Consider the following 16,131-nt stretch of genomic DNA (forward strand, 5'->3'; position numbering starts at 1 on the left):
ACACATAGACATATGCTCAAGGCTCAGGATGGCTCCATAGAATGTGATGGGCTCTGCTGTACATCCATGGAGCAGGCGCCAGGACTGGCCTTCTGGCACCAGGGATGTCGCTTCACGGTCGGAGGTCTAAGTAGGGGTTCCACGTAGGAGTGGGCAGGACGTTGAGGAGACCCCAGGTACTCAGGGTTGGCAGCACTGCCTCTGCCTAAGAGCGAGCTGTCAGGCCGTGAGGCCCAGTGGGCGCAGTGGCAGGAAGAGGCTGGTGTCAGACAGGGTCTGTGTCCAATAGGACCTTGTAAGGCAGGCCCGGGAGCTGGGATTTGATGCTGCAGCCAGTGGGCTGCTGGGGAAGGACCTGAGCGGGGTGGTGACAGGAGTGGAGCCGTGCTTTACAGACTTGTCCTGGCGGCAGTGAGGGAGGACAGACTGCGTATGCTCCAGAAAAGCCTCCCCTTTACCGGACCCCTGCCTCTTGGGGTTGGCGAGCTTTGACTGGTTTGAAGCCCATTTTTCCCTGCTCTTGTGTGGCTTGGCTGCCCCGCAATGTGGAGGACCCCCAGTACTCTTCCTAGCAGCACCAGGACGCACTACAGACTTGCAGAATGTGCCCATTGTTTGTTTTTAAAGGTATGTGTTACTAAAAATGACGCAGCCTAAAGGTCAGGACCTAACCCTCCTGGGGCCAAGGCTGGGAGCATAGCTGGGATGGCAGTTCCTGAGTTAATAGCAGGTGTAGCTCAGGTAGATGTGGCTGCTCCCCAGGTGCTGACATGGGCCTCGGGGATGCCTTTGAAATTTAATCGAAACGGGTTTAGGAAAAACCAAAATGCTGAGGTGCTACCTCAAATAGCAGACGCGACATTTCCTGGTGGTCCAGTGGTTAGGACTTGGCGCACTCACTGCCGTGGCCCGGGTTCAATCCCTGATCGTGGAACTTAGATTCTGCAAGCCACACAGCGCAGCCAAAAAAATAGAAAACAAAACAAATAACAGGTGCTGGACTCCTGGACTCCTCAGGCAAAGACAAAGTCACCAACTCAGCACAGCTGGCCTGTTCCCGGACCTTGAGGCTGGCGGCAGAGGACACCCGGTTTCCCCCGTGACACTCTAGTGGAGCCTCCTCACGGCGTTGAGCTTGGAGCTGTGTGCCTGTGGTGCCAGGTGTTGGGGAGATGGGGGAAATCGAGGGAAGCAGAAGACAGGTCACAAGACAATGGGAGAAACCAACTCTGGGGAGGGGAGAGCGCTGACCAGGTGCAAAGGGGATGGTCTTCAGTTTGTCACTTGTGGGACATTAGGATGATCTTTTTTCCCGCTTTGGAAAAATGTTTATTTCTTTTAAATCATTAAAGTATACCCGATCACTATAGAAAATTAAGAAGGATAAACAACAAGGTCCTACTGTATAGCACAAGGAACTATATTTGGTATCTGTGATAAACCATAATGGAACAGAATATGAAAAAGAATGTATATATATGTATAACTGAGTCACATTGCTGTACAGCAGGAATTAGCACATTGTAAATCAACTAGACTTCAGTGAGATAAATTTTAAAAAATAAAATTAGAATAAACCTCAAAAAAAGAAAATTAAGAAAATAAAATATTAAGACAACTTTTGAAAAAAGTTGATTTTAATGATTTAAAAACCCCACAAAACTCGATTCTTTCTCTCTCCCCTTCACTGTCTTCCACAACCTTTCTGCTTGACAGGAGCCTCCTAGATGCATTTCCCAATATCACACGTGCTAAGAATGAAGTCAGATCTGTCCGTTTGCAGTTCAGGTCACTGTCTTAGTTACAAGATCGTGTCCCAGCTGAGCGTGAAACTTCAAAGTGCGTATCTCCTGGCAGTGGGTAGTTTCTAACTAGAATGTTAACTTTTGAAACGTGTGTGAAAATGATGTAGAAATTTACATTTAATAATTTTTATGCTTGGACAGCATTTATTTCATTTTCTGACTCAAAATTATAAAATACCAGTTTGAATCATGTTCATAGCAGCTGTTTTATTCTTAAAGGGCCAGACGTAAGTATTTTCGGCTACCTGGTGACACAGTCTCTGCTGAGAGCAGCCACAGAATGACAGACAAACGGATGTCTTTCTGTGTCTCCATGAAAGTTGTAAAAACAGGCAGCCTGCCATCACGGAGTAGAGAATTTTATGTTTCATTTGGTTCTCTCGTAGTATCTAATTCATGTTGAGAACAAATCACATTAATTACAACGGCTGCTCTGTTTACTGCAGGTAAACTTGACATACAGTGAAAGGCACAGATCTTAACTGGATTTCAGTGAGTTTTGGTGTGTGCACTTGTGAGACCACTCTTGCATTTAAACTAAGAACATTCTGTCTCCTAGGAGGTCCCCTTACCTCCCTGAAACAGTCGCTTTTCTGGTTTATATCACGACCTTGTTTTTCCTGTTCTTAATATTTGTATAAATGGAGTCATTTTGTGTTTCTTAGCTTGTTTGCATAACACATTGTGTTTGAGATTTACTGATTTCATTGCTGTGTCAGAATGTTATCCTTCTTTTATTGGTAAGTAGTGTTCTGTATAGAATAGACCAGAAATTGTCAGTCCTTCTGTTGATGACCCTTTGTGGTGTTTAGAGCTTTTCGTAGGGCTCTGTGCTGCCTACCTCACGTAAGGCGTCCATTTCTCCCCCACCCCTGCTTCTCCGTGCGAAGCCGTCCTGTTTGTCTTACTTGCAGCGCAGACCGCACAAGCCAGGGTTGATCAGTTCCTGCTTCCAGCAGTCTTGTGTATTTTTTAAAAAGAAAGAGGAAAAGATCATCTGTTACCTCCGTGCTCACCACTTCCAGTGGCCTTCATTCCTTCTAAAGACGCTGGTTTCTATCTGGTGTCATTTCCCCTCGGTCCAGGTAACTCTCATTGGTGTTTCTTGAATTTTAGGTTTTTGTGATGGGTTCTCTTAGTCTCTGTCGGAAAATGTCTTCATTTCAGCCTTTGTTTCTGAGGGGTGTTTTTTCTGGAAATAGAATTCTGGTTTGACAGGTATTTTATCTGAGCGCTTTCAGGTTGGGCACCACTACCCTCTGGGTGCTGTGATTTCTAACGAGGAGGGTATGGCTCACACGCTCGCTCCTCCGCAACGCGTCCATTTTCTCTTGGTCTCTGGTTTTCAGCAGTGTGACTGCTGGGCCTGGGCGTGATTCTGTCTATATTCATTCTGTCTTCTGCAGCCAGGTGATCCTGCAGTGGGCCTCTGCTGCTCCCATCACGGTGTTCTAGGGGAGCTATGCTCACCCTGATTTAGGGTGTCTTCCCGCCCCAACACGCCCCGGCATCAGGGGTGGTGTCTCCTGCCCAGCACCCGGCGTGTGTGTAAATGCTTTTGAACCTGTGATCCTGGGGAAGGGTAAACGCCCTTCGAGACAGATGTGTGTCCTGTGAACAGAGTCATCCTCGTTGGAGCCCCAGCAAAGCACATTGAAAGTCGTCTTTCTTGCTTGGGTGTAGGGTTGCACTGTCGCTGTGCCGGAATCCCGTACCCGCCAGCGGTGACAGGAGGGGAGTGTCTTCCTCGGGGAAAGTTTGAATCTCCTGCAGTCAGCGGGCTCTCCTCATCTCAGTGGAGAAACTCACGAAGTAAGGGATCTCGTTTCTCTGTTCTTTGGTATGAAGATATTATCAGGGCCGTTGTTCCGTATTATATGGGAACCTAAGATCCCGGTTGGAAAAACCCTCGGAAGCCGAGCGAGTGGTGCTGAAACCATGATCTAAAGTAAGAAGAGTGACTGACGGGGGGCGCAATGAGTACACTTGGATGGCTTGTGTCAAAAATGCTATCGCCTCGCTCACAGCGCTTCCAGCAGCTTTCGGGGTGGGCGCTGTTGCTGTCTGGCCTCATTTCTTCACATTGCAACAGATTTCTTTGGATTTTGCCATCTTGATTGGAAATGCATATTCACAGCATTTCTTGCCCACGTCTTCGTTTTGTATTTGTGCAAAGTTAACTTTGAGGACCGAAAAAGAGTCACAGTAACTAAGCCGGCACTTGCCCACAGCACACAAATGTAAGTGCCTGTTCACGACACCCAGCCTCCCTAAAATAATTCACAAGAGAGCCATTACTTGACCCCTGGGGCAAGGGTTGTGCCTGCTTCTGTAATTAAGTCAGGTTTATGGGTGCACAGTTGTGCCCATTCTTTTAGACACTGTGTGCTTCCATGCTCCAAAGGCAGAGCTGAGAACTTGGGACATGGAGACTGTCTGTATGGCCCACAAGACTGAAATATTACTATCTTGCCCTTTACCAGAAAGCTTGCACACCAGCTTCTAGAAGAATAATACCTTGACGAATAGCACCAAAGTAAGCCTTGGTGTTAAAGTCTGTGCTGACTTTTACTGTCCCCAGCTTGCTCTTTTCTGGTGGTCCCCAGCTTGCTCTCTCTTCTTGGCTTAGACATAATTAAATTAGGCTTGAGTTGTCCAGACCCATCGCTGTGCTGTCAGTGATTTCATTAAAATATAACGAAGTTTATTTAGTCTCTCACTCTTACTGTTTGTGATGTCAGAAAACTCTAATGATTGAAAATTGGGTTGGAGGGAGTCCACATGAGGATGTTTGCTGGTTCTTAGGAGAATTTGGAGTTGACTAGACCCTGGTTGGCTGGATTCTCCATTAAGGTCCCTCTGATTGGCTAGTAGCCAAAACAGATCCCCAAATGCACAGCTTGCTCTTGAACTCTGATGAGAAGGGATTCTGTGGGAACTGTTGGAGACTTGCCGGCTGTGAGAGGGAAGTTAGTGCACGGGAATGTGGGCCAGACTCCTGGGGCTAAAGGACCTTGTTGACCAGGAAGGCTGGGTTCTCAGTACCCGCGACAGTCCGACATGCTAAAGTCGTGTGTCCTGGAAGTGACTTGTGACAGACCCTCTAGGAGGGCAGACATGCGTCTGGAAGCACAAGAACGACAACTTTGTAGTTTTTATAAAAAAGATACATACATAGATTTATAAAAAGTTCATGCGATGCAGAAAAGCCTACAGAAGAAAATGATTTTAAAAATCAAGCAATAGTATGGGAATAGGTCAAGAAATGGTAGACAGCAAAGAACAAGTCTCTTTTTTTGGCGGTGTGTGGGCCTCTCACTGTTGTGGCCTCTCCCATTGCGGAGCACAGGCTCTGGACGCGCAGGCTCAGCAGCCATGGCTCACGGGCCCAGCCGCTGCGCGGCATGTGGGATCTTCCCGGACCGGGGCCCGAACCCGTGTCCCCTGCATCAGCAGGCGGACTCTCAACCACTGCGCCACCAGGGAAGCCCAGAATAAGTCTTTTAACCTCTACTCCCTGGTTCTTCCCAGAAACCAGATTACCAGATACTTAACCTTCCGAAGATACTCACATCGTCTTTTATTTTATTTGTATTACTTTTTAAAATTTATTTATTTATTTATATTGTATTTTTGGCTGTGTTGGGTCTTTGTTTCTGCGTGCAGGCTTTCTCTAGTTGTGGCAAGCAGGGCTTTTCTTGTGGAGCACGGGCTCTAGGCACGCGGGCTTCAGTAGTTGTGGCATGCGGGCTCAGTAGTTGTGGCGCACAGGCTTAGTTGCTCCGCGGCACGTGCGATCTTCCCAGACCAGGGCTCGAACCCGTGTCCCCTGCATTGGCAGGCAGATTCTTAACCACTGCGCCACCAGGGAAGTCCCCACATCGTCTTTTAAATAGAAGCGTTCCAGTTTCCCTCGAATTTGGCAAACAGAACTAATAAAACTGCTGCTCCCTCACCACGGCAGACCCACCCCCTTAACCAGGGGCGCCCGTGTGCCAGGGGCCGCTGGGGCCGTGGGGCTGCACACACTTGGCCCACCTGTGTGCTGACCCGCCGTGGGGGCCAGGAGGTTTGCGGTGGGTTTGTTGCTGGAGCTCCTGCCGCCCCTCAGTCAGGATCTTGCATTTCTGTGGGTTTGTCGCCTGACTGCAGACCTGTTGCCCCGGCTTCCATTGTTGATGACTTTCCTCTGGTTCACATCTTCACTGGCTGGATTTTATCACCAAGTCATTTTTTTCTGGAAGCTCTTGGTTCCATACGTTCTTGAACCCACATGAGCATTAACCTGTTCCTCTGTGTGGGGAGAACTTGGCCTGATGGTGTCAGTGTCCAGGCAGAATGTCCCGCGTTGCTCCACCACATGCTGGCACCGAGTGTCACAGGGTCGCGCCACACCTGGTGGGGGAGGGAAAGCTGCCGGGCACTAAGGACTGGGGATGCAGAACCTGCTATTTAATCCCCGGGATTGGGGAGATGTGTTTATTATTGAACAGGTATCGGCCTTTCAAGTTTGGTCATAGTTGCTGGCAGTTCACTGAAACTAAGAAAATTCATTCTGGGACTTCCCTGGTGGCGCAGTGGTTAAGAATCCGCCTGCCAATGCAGGGGACACGGGTTCGAGCCCTGGTCCGGGAAGATCCCACATGCCGCGGAGCAACTAAGCCTGTGCGCCACAACTACTGAGCCCGTGCTCTAGAGCCTGTGCTCTGCGACAAGAGAAGCCACCTCAACGAGAAGCCCGCGCACTGCAACAAAGAGCAGCCCCCGCTCGTCACAACTAGAGAAAGCCCGCACAGCAACGAAGACCCAACGCAGCCAAAAATAAATAAATGTTTTAAAATATAACAAAATATACAAAGTATTCTTAAAACTCAGCAGTAGAAAACAACAACAAAAAACAGAAAAGAAAATTAAGGTTTTGAAAGTCAGTGATCTGTCTGTACCTAGGAACAAGCAGGTGATGAACCACAGTGACTAGCTTACCTAGTAACTAAGCCAGGTGTGTGCTGATTTTTCTTAGGGTGCTTCTGTCCTAGACTAGGAAATGTTGCCCCTTGTTGCAAGAACGTCTGTGATCTCTGGTGTAAGCGGTGCTGGAGAATCATGACTTAAATGCTAAAGTTCCACAGGGAATTCTTTTTAGTCAAATTAAGTAGCTGACTGCCTCTAGACGTCTCAGGTAATCACATAGTTCTATAAGCAGATACAAAAGTATTTATTGATATTTTCCTGTGGATGGGCTCTAAAAGCACTATTTAGTAGGCACTGAGTAACTGAGAATACAAAATAATCTGTCAGAGTTGTATTTTCCATAACAGTACCTAAGGACCAAAAAAATTACTTAGCCAAGTAGTAATTAAACTTGACGAAGTCATGGTACTTCCGTTGTGGAGTAAATGGACGAAATTCCTAGTAATGGAGACTTGACGAGAATATGTTCCGTCATCAACATCATTGAGGGTCCCTGGGCTCTGTGCAGCCCTGCCATGGGGCGGGGGGTAGGGGGTGGTCCTTGTGTCCATCCAGGTGAGGAGGGAGGCTCCAAGCACTGCAGCGACTTGGCCACGCCAAGCAGCTGGAAGCTGTCAGAACTGGGCTTAAGAGTCCTCACACCCTGATTCCAAAGCCCACCATCTCTGGGATTGAAGTGAGGCGTGTTTAATTTCCTGCCCTCAGCTGTACACCACCGTCTCTTATGCTTCGTGCCAAGGTGGCTGACCTGGTGTCCCTCGGCCAGGAGGCCGCACCCTTCGGTTTGGGTTCAGGTCCTGACTTCACCTCTCTGTGTATGTGTCTCTCTGTCTGTGACATAACCGTCGGAGTGCCTGCGTCGTGAGGCTACAGGGGGCCAGGGCAGCCCAGCCCCTGCAGAACCCAGTCTGGAGGGAGTTCATGTGTGTGTCCTGTGTTGTGATCAGAAGTGACCATGCCACCTGCAGGAGGGGGCACGCCTGGGCCACTCCCCCGCAGGCCGGGACACCCCTACTCCTCTTGTCACATCTTTTCCTGTTTCTTGATTTCTTTCCACATTTTGTTGAAATACTCCTCAGATCATTGTTTCATTGAAGATGCGCAAGCAGTACTTTTCCCAGACTCTTGCGTTTATACGTTCTTCTGACTTTACACTTTGTTGATAGTGGAATCCTAAGGTGAAACTCCGTTCTTCTTAGAATTCGAAACGTGTTTTGTTTGGGGAAGTTCTTAGCGCCCAGGATGTAGAAGTATGGCCTTGGTGCTCTACCTGGTGGGGCCTCAGTTTGCACACTTGTGTTTTCTTTCAGCTCTAGTTTTGTTTTCAATTGACTATTTTTTCTCAGTTGCCTGTATTCTTTGCCTTTCAAATTCCTGCCTGGCAGATTTTCTCATTTTCTGTTTTCTCTGTGCTGGTTCTGTTCAGACGCTTCCTAAATTGTGCCTTCTCTGTGCTCTGGCCTTCAGCCGTTTCAGGCATATCGTTGCACCCGTCTGCTTCGTTGACAACTTCACTGCTCGGATAGTGATTTCCAGAGACTGTCTTATCCTTCTGTGCCCCTTTTTCTTCACAGCTTAGTGTAATCTCAGTCTCTGAGGACAGCAGAACTATTGTTTAAGGCAGTTTTAGGTTTACACAGAAATTGAGGAGAATGTACAGAGAGTTCCCTTATACTCCCTGCCCGCCCCAATCTTACAGTTTATTAGCATTGGTGTGGTACATTGTTTGGAGTGATGCTCCAACATTGATACAGAGTAACTCAAGTCTGTAGTTTACATCAGGGCTCACTCTTGGTGTTGCACATTCTGTGGGGTTTTTCAGACGTATAATGACATGTATCTGCAGTTGTAGTATCAGAATAGTTTCACTGCCCTAAAAATCCTCTGTGCTCTGCCTGTTCATCCCTCCCTCTCCCAGCCTCTGGCAAACACTGATCTTTTTCCTGTCTCCATAGTTTTGTCTTTTCCAGAATGTCAGAGTTGGAATCATATAGTCTGTAGCTTTTTCAGATTGGCTTCTTTCACTTAAATGCATTTAAGGTTCTTCCATGTCTTTTCATGGAAAACACAAGTTTGCTGAATAATATTCCACTGTCCGGGTGCACCACAGTTTATTTGTCCGTCACCTGGCTGCTTCTGAGTTTTGGCAGCTCTGAATACATCAGCTTATTTTTAAGCAGTAGTGCAATCACGTATGGATTATTAGATCAGTAATGAGTTTAGGAGTTATGTCCGTCCTCTTTTCTTTGAACTGCATGTTATTTAGAACTGTATCGCTTAATATTTAAACACCTGAGGTTTTCATAGATCTTTTCCTTTTGGGTCTCTAATCTGTTAGGGTTGGGGACATACTGTGTATGATTTCAGTCCACTTAAATTTGTTAAAACTTGTTTTATGGCCCATCATGTGGTATGTCTTCGTGATTTTTAAAGTGTAAGTTCTGTGGATGTGGGTGTCGTAGAGGTAATCGGGTCATGGTGGTTGATAGCGTTCTTTAGGTTGTCGGTATTTTTCCTGATTTTTTGTGTGTGTGTCCTGTCAGTTTCTGAGAGAGGGGTGTTAAGATTTTTGTGACTGTGAAGTTGTCTGCTTCTCCCCTTATTTCGGTCAGCGCTTGCTTCATGTATTTTGAGGCTCTGTTTTTAAAGTGTCTCTCGCAGACAGTATCTAGTTGGGTCTTGCATTTTTTTTATCCATTTTGACAATCTCTTCCTCTTAATGGAGTTTTTAGTCTACAGAGATTCATTTTCATTTTCCCTTCAGCTTTCTAGCTTTGCCTCCCTACGTCTTTATTTAGAGGTTGCCCAAGGGATTACAAAACACACACTTAAATTTTATCTGTAGTTTTTGATGTCTCCTCTGCGTTCTCCTCGTAGACTAGGCTGCCATGGCAGACCAGAGACAGCGCTCCCTCTCTACCTCTGGGGAATCCCTGTACCACGTTCTGGGGCTGGACAAGAATGCAACCTCGGATGACATTAAGAAGTCCTACCGGTAAGAGGCCTGGGCCCGGGGCGGGCCGCTCCCACCCCTCCTGTCTTTTATCTGCGCGTGTTTCCCCGGCCTACTCGCTGTTTCACTGGTAGCCCTTCCGCTGCATCTTTGTGTGTGTAGTGTGTCCCCCGTATAGCTTACGATTATTACCTTAATGTTTTCTTGGCAACGAAAACAAAGCAATAGCAGTGTGTGGGTCATGCACACTCCCTACCCTGGAGCGGACGGCTCGGGGGGGCAGGCCTGGATGTGCTGAGCTGTGGTGGCAGGGCCTCCACCCCCCGGGGGAGCCTTCCCACATGGCTGAGCTTGCCCTTCCCCTGCGGTGTCCCTGAGCAGCTGCCAGAGACCGACACTGTCGGCGGTGCAGACAGTTGACGCAGTCCTCTGTGTCCTCAGCTTATCTCCTTATCAGTACAATAGAATGCCTGTGCTGCGCGCTCCTTGCCTGTCCCTCCGTTTGGCAAGTGTACAGTCAGGACGCTAGAGGGCAGCAGCGGGGCTGGAAGTTCTTGGGAGTGCCCGCAGGTCAGCTCTCCCCCGAGCGCTTGCTGCTCTGTGGATGGTTCAGCACGGGAGGTTTGCCCTGAGACAATTGCAGAGATTGCTGTTGAGCCTGGCATTCTCTAGTCCTGTGGCCGGCTGGAAAGGGAGGTGGTGACGGGTCAATGTTCCTCTGCTGGCCCTCCATCCCGGTGGATGAGCGTGAGACGTGAGACCAACAGATGGTTTTGGTTTGCAGGAAGCTGGCCTTGAAATATCACCCTGACAAGAACCCAGATAACCCAGAGGCCGCAGACAAGTTTAAGGAGATCAACAACGCCCACGCCATCCTGACGGACTGCACGAAAAGAAACATCTACGACAAGTACGGCTCGCTGGGGCTCTACGTGGCCGAGCAGTTCGGGGAGGAGAACGTGAACACCTACTTCGTGCTCTCCAGCTGGTGGGCCAAGGTGAGGGCGCGGCTCCCACTCTCGCATCCCGCCAGGTGGGTCAGGGCACGTGGCGGGCTCCTCGTCCCGTACACACGGGCAAAGGCCCGGTCGCAGCAGGCTGCAGCTGGCCCGTGGCCTGCCTGCGTCCAGCCCACGCGCACAGAGCGAGGTCTGTGCCGAGTGGTGATGTCCACAGCATTTTCTTCCGTGAGTCACTGTGGTAGAAACAGGAAATGAACTTTGTCATCACTTTGTGGATAGATTTATTTTTGTGATTAGGGAAAACTTGTTAGAAATATCTAGCTTGAGAAACCTCTGAAAGAAATATTATTGTTTCATATTGTAACATTACCTGGTTTCCTGATTCTATCCAAAGCATCTGTCGTGTGAGGCCCGAGGGTGTGGCTCACTGCAGGGCGCTGAGCTGTCGGCAGCCGGTCTGGCAGCGGCCAGTCAGCCCTCCTCCCCTCTCAGGAGTTACCCTTCTTTACGCAGCTGGTCTCCTCCTTCCTGCCCTCCTGTCCCCGTGTTCGGTGCTTTCTTTATTCTCCTTGATCTGGAAACGAGTCCACTGCTGGTGTGAGGACCCTGTGTGACTCTGGCGGGGGTCGGGGGTGGGCGCAGGGTGAGAGCTGCATCCCGGCCTCGCCGCACAGCCACGTCCCCTTGCCCGCAGGCCCTGTTTGTGTTCTGCGGGCTCCTCACCTGCTGCTACTGCTGCTGCTGCCTCTGCTGCTGCTTCAACTGCTGCTGCGGGAAGTGCAAGCCCAAGGCGCCGGAGGGCGAGGAGACCGAGTTCTACGTGTCCCCCGAGGACCTGGAAGCGCAGCTGCAGTCCGACGAGAGGGGTGAGTGTGCCCGCCGCCCGGGGCGCGCGTGAGGGGCGGGGCCGGAGCGGGCCCTGAACGTGTCGCCCTGTCTCGTCAAACAGGAGGGCACTGACACTGTGCGGGAGTGTTTGTGGTGGCGGCGGGACGGTTGAGGTGTGAACGTGGACGCCGGAGGTAAAGCAGGCGCGGAGGGCTGTCCCCGCCGCGGACTGTGGTAGCTGAGTAGGCGGGGAGGGCCGAGGGCCGAGGCCGCTGACGAAGGTCGAAGGTCGTGTGGGGCGGAGGTCCTGGCAGCCTCGCCCCGCCCTGGGCGCTTGTCTTACGACCTCCGACCCCCGTCAAGCCACCAGGTGGCCGAGCGTGTCGCCCAGAGACGGTGTCGGGGGCCCGAGAGGCCCACCGGCCCGACCTGAGGCCGCGCGTCGCTTGCTTTCAGAGGCCGCAGACACGCCGATTGTCGTCCAGCCGGCGTCCGCCACGGAGACCACCCAGCTCACAGCCGACTCCCACCCCAGCTATCACACCGATGGGTTCAACTAAATTCAGGAGAAGCTGTGATTCGAGGGTCAGTCAGCACCCAGCCACTCGACCTTAGAATCACGGACTGTAGTCCCAGAGGTGGGGCGGGAGCCGCCCTGGCCCCGGGAGGCAGCGCCAGCCCGCCTCTGTGCCCGCCCACCCGCCGGTCCCTGACGCGCGAAGTGCGCAGCATGCAGCGTTTAAAGCAGTTCAGCTGCGGTCGTCTTCTTCTGTTGTCCCTTTAATAGCATGTGCAGGCTTACGTTCCACGTCTGTCTGTATTGTGAGCGTGTTGCGGCCAGGCCGTATTCCCCGGACGTGGGGCCGCCTCAGGGCTCTCGGGCAGGTCGACGCAGCGGTCGGACGGCCCGTGTGGTCCCTCGCGGTCAGGCGGGCTCGGGCTCCGTTCCCCGTGCCCATGGGGGCCTGAGGCAGGTGCTGCCTGGCTGGAGCCGTGGGGTCTGCTCCCTGCCCCGTGCCTGCCAAGCATGTGGCCACAGGCAGGGCCTCTGGACTCACCTGCCAGGAAGGAGCTGGGCCCACTCTCCCAGCGCCGGGGCGTTTCTGTGGCTTCGTACCAGGGACAGTCTGTGCGGGACCCGTTCACCTCGTCTGCTTAGCCTGTAGCAGTTGTTTCTCATGTCTGACCTGAGGCCCCCGTGCTTCGAGTGTGTTCCCTCCCGGGGTGGGGACGTTCCCACACGTCCCCAGGCCATGAGCTGGATGGAAGGGGCCCCTTCCGCAGCCTCCACTCTCCCCTTCCCTGCATCGTCCCCCACATTCCTTCAGGCCCACCTGGCCTCTTGGTAATGCTCTTTGAACCTCTAAGAACCACAGATGGCAGCAGCGGCCCAATTAGCGGTGGTCAGAGGGGCTGGGAGTCCAGGCTGCCCGTGGCGAGTGGGCTGCACAGCCCTCCCCTCTGTGCTTCCCAGAGCTCTCACCCCCCCGCTTTCCTCCGACTGCTCCCTTTGGCTGTCGTTGATGGTTTGGGCAGAGCTAGAGATGTCAGGCTCACGGAGAAAGGACCAGCTGGACCAAAGGCACACTCAGGGCACAGGGTTGGGTCCCCAAGTGGCCCTGGTGCCCTTGGGCTCGTTAGCCCGCAGCCAGACCACATAAGCCCCGCTCACCTCTGTCCGTGCACCGCCTGTGGGCTGTTGGAAGCCAGTCTGTCTTGTCCGCGTCCAGACCTGTGGGTGGCCCCTGCTCTGAGGACTTGGAGACGTGGCTGTGCTGGGCCTGTGCCAGACCAGCACCTGCCCCGGGACCTGCGTGGCCCAAGTGGGTCTGGCTTCCCATCATGCACCTCGCGACTGCTGGGCTCCTCCGGAATGTCCCGTAGGGAAGGCCGTGGGGCAGGGGCTGCACGCAAGGAGGTCAGACGCACCAGGACACCTTCCCGAGCCACTGACTACCACCATCCCACCCCAGCCCCGCCCAGGCCCCGGCTTGCCCACTGCCCTCACGGTGCTGTGTGGGGTGAGCGTCCGGCTCTGCAGGCACCAGGTCCGTGGGCACTTGTGGGTTCCGTTTTGTTTGGGGTTTTGCCCTTGAAAACAATCACGAAGACGGTCAGCAAGAGGGGAGGTCTGCGCTGATGTTAAATGAGGAATAATCTGCTGAGATCCGGCCTCTCAGAAGGACAAGAAATCCGTTGTTGGACCTGCCCTGGAGCAGGGAGGAGGCCAGACACTAGGACAGTCTTAGGTGCCAATCCCAGGCCAGCAAGAATTCAGCCTGAGAGCAGGCCCTAGTCGGCCTTCCTGACGTTTCTGGAAATAACTTTAGGAAATGAGTTGTTTTTCCCTAGAGTGGCCAAGCACGAAGTTCAGAGGTTGGGCTTCAGGTAGGCAGCCGCCTTCCACGGTGACTGTGTCATTGCTTCGTGGGCAGAAAACTCGGAGGCGCATCACGCAGGTCAGGGCGGATCTCTGCCGGGTGTCTTTTGGTTCCCGAATCTTTCTGATCGTCCACTGGAAACGTGATGCTCCCCTGGAGGCCCGAGGGGCAGGTCCGGAGGTTTGTTGAACCCCGTCTCCTGTAGAATTTGTAAAAACTAAATAAATCGCGACGGCGATGAGAACAATCCTCAAGGCGAAGCTGATGACTCCGCGAGGGCTGGGCACCCCGGGGCCAGGCGCAGGGCCTGGACCACGCCCCCGCACCTGACCCCGACACACGTCCACTCTGTTGATTTGGAGGCAGAAACCCTTTCAAAGACTTCCCTGTCTCTGCTTTCAGGCCCTCCCCCTGACTGAAGACCTAGGTCCCTGGTTGCATTTCCCTTTTCCTTGTGTGGCCCATCTGCTTCCCTGGTGAGCGGGGTGTTGTGTCTGGAGGGCCCCCTGTTCACGTGCGCGGAGGGGACAACCCTCTCCTGCTGTGGTGGGAACAGGAGCGCCTCGGCCCTCGCTCCAGGGCCCCCGAGGCCAGTGCCGGGTGCCCTGAGGCCCTGACAGCACTGCCCGCCTGTGGCCTGCCGGGAGCGTGGGAGAGGCTGCAGGGTGCAGACGGGAGCTGCCGCGCGTACATTTCTGTTTTCGCTTGGTGACGTGGTCTCTTGTCCTTTCTGGGCGTTTCTCTGTTTTCAACCTGCTGTAGACGTTACTGCTCGTGCGTGAGCTTTCCTACTTCTCCGACGAGTCGAGCAGCCAGCACCGCTGGGGCCCCTTAGGCGTGCTGTGTCCACAGGGCTCCTGCTTGGGGAGGGGCCCTGCCGGGACCATCTGGCGTATTCTAACCGCGGGCAGTCTGTTCCAGGGGAGCTTGTGCAGTGCCCGCTGGGGAGACGGGCAGCCTCCGTGGCACCTGGTGTGAGACCACCTGTGAGGGGGGCGGGCACCGGCTCGTGGGCTCTCCCTGGAGGGGCCCGGTCCGTTCTTCCCTGGCTCTCAGCACATCCCGCCAGGGGGACAGCGCGGGGGGCGGCGGTGGTGGTGAGGGGCGAGAAACAGTGACTGAATGTCACTCCTTTCCCAGCGTTCTGAGCTGTGAGCCCGTGTGACACAGGACTCGCCTGTTTTGCTATTTTGGTTGTGATTCCTTCTCCTGTGGAATTGGCAAAAGCTACATTTTTACTGTCCTTTCAAGCACGGTTGGCGTCGTCTCTGCTGTAGGTGTGGGCAGTGTGTGTACATATGTGTATATGTATATATCACCCAGCGGCGTGAGCGCCGCCGTCCGGGGCAAAGCGACAGTACAATAAAAGTGGCTCCCAAACAGCCTCTGGTTTCTTGACGAGTCGGGGCAGGAGCAGGGGGTCTGGGCGAGCTCCTCTGCCAGGTGCACAGAAGGAAACAGCGGCCCTGTTGTGTCCCTGGAATCAGTGTGGACGGCAGGCCGGGCGCCCGAGCGCTGCCAGTGTCGGCTCCTCCAGGGTAGGGTGCAGGGCTGCCAAGGTCACACCCGTACCTGGGGGCTCACCTGACCCAGAGGTGAGCGGCTGGAAACCCCTCCCTCCCCTGAAACATTAAAACCAATTTTCTAAGCATCAGATACAATCAGTGACAAAGCCACGTTCAAAGGGGTCTCTGTTCTGACCCCAGATCCACCCTGGAGGGTCCCCGGGGAGGAAGCGGCTGAGCCTGGGGTCCTGTGGGCAGCAGCTTTTGGTGATTTTGTCTCCCTGGAAATAAGGGTGTTTCAGGGTGGGCGAGGGGAGCAGTTTACACTGAAACATGTATGCGTCATGGTTAGAAGCTAAATGCAGGCGCGTGGACCGCGATCGTCCGTGTGCTGCTGTGTCCTGCTGCTGGGACCGACCTCCGCCCTGAGCCCACGCACACACCTGGGGCTGGGCTGGAGGGTCACGGTGGTTTCCCATGGTGATGGTCTCTTATGTCTGAATGTTGACCTATGATAAAGATAACTTGTAAAAAATAAATGTTTTCACTGCAGACTGGGTGTATGTTTTATTTAATGATCCCTGCATAATCCTGCTTTAGGGGAGTCTTGCACTCTGGGGGCAGCTGACCTCGGCGGCCCTCCTGAGTCCTCTGGGGGCTGGGACCTCACTACCACCTGCCTGGTCTGAGTGTGGACAGACTCCCCTCCATTTTCTAAATACCACG

At 52.8% G+C, this 16,131-nt stretch overlaps 1 protein-coding gene and 1 pseudogene across 2 annotated transcripts in view; both read left to right on the forward strand.

Moving 5' to 3' along the window:
- The window catches only part of DNAJC5 (DnaJ heat shock protein family (Hsp40) member C5), a 27,475-nt gene extending 15,006 nt beyond the window's left edge, over positions 1-12,469 (forward strand). The window contains exons 2-6 of one of the 2 annotated variants that reach the window (XR_016387978.1): positions 9,654-9,771; positions 10,514-10,727; positions 11,386-11,557; positions 11,641-11,713; positions 11,976-12,088. Coding sequence is in view for 1 of the 2 variants with exons in the window: in XM_022597459.3 (XP_022453167.1) it covers positions 9,665-9,771; positions 10,514-10,727; positions 11,386-11,557; positions 11,976-12,079 (597 nt within the window). In the remaining variant the exon portion in view is untranslated. Of the gene's footprint in view, positions 1-9,653; positions 9,772-10,513; positions 10,728-11,385; positions 11,558-11,640; positions 11,714-11,975 lie in introns of both variants that reach the window. The other variant, XM_022597459.3, reaches the window with a different exon arrangement.
- LOC149747528 (uncharacterized) lies at positions 12,159-15,957 on the forward strand (annotated as a pseudogene).
- Positions 15,958-16,131: the final 174 nt, after the last annotated feature.

This window comes from Delphinapterus leucas, chromosome 15 (genome assembly GCF_059928025.1).
Source record: "Delphinapterus leucas isolate spDelLeu-1000000601 "Yukka" chromosome 15, BTC_Dleu_Yukka2, whole genome shotgun sequence".
Lineage (NCBI taxonomy): Eukaryota > Metazoa > Chordata > Mammalia > Artiodactyla > Monodontidae > Delphinapterus > Delphinapterus leucas.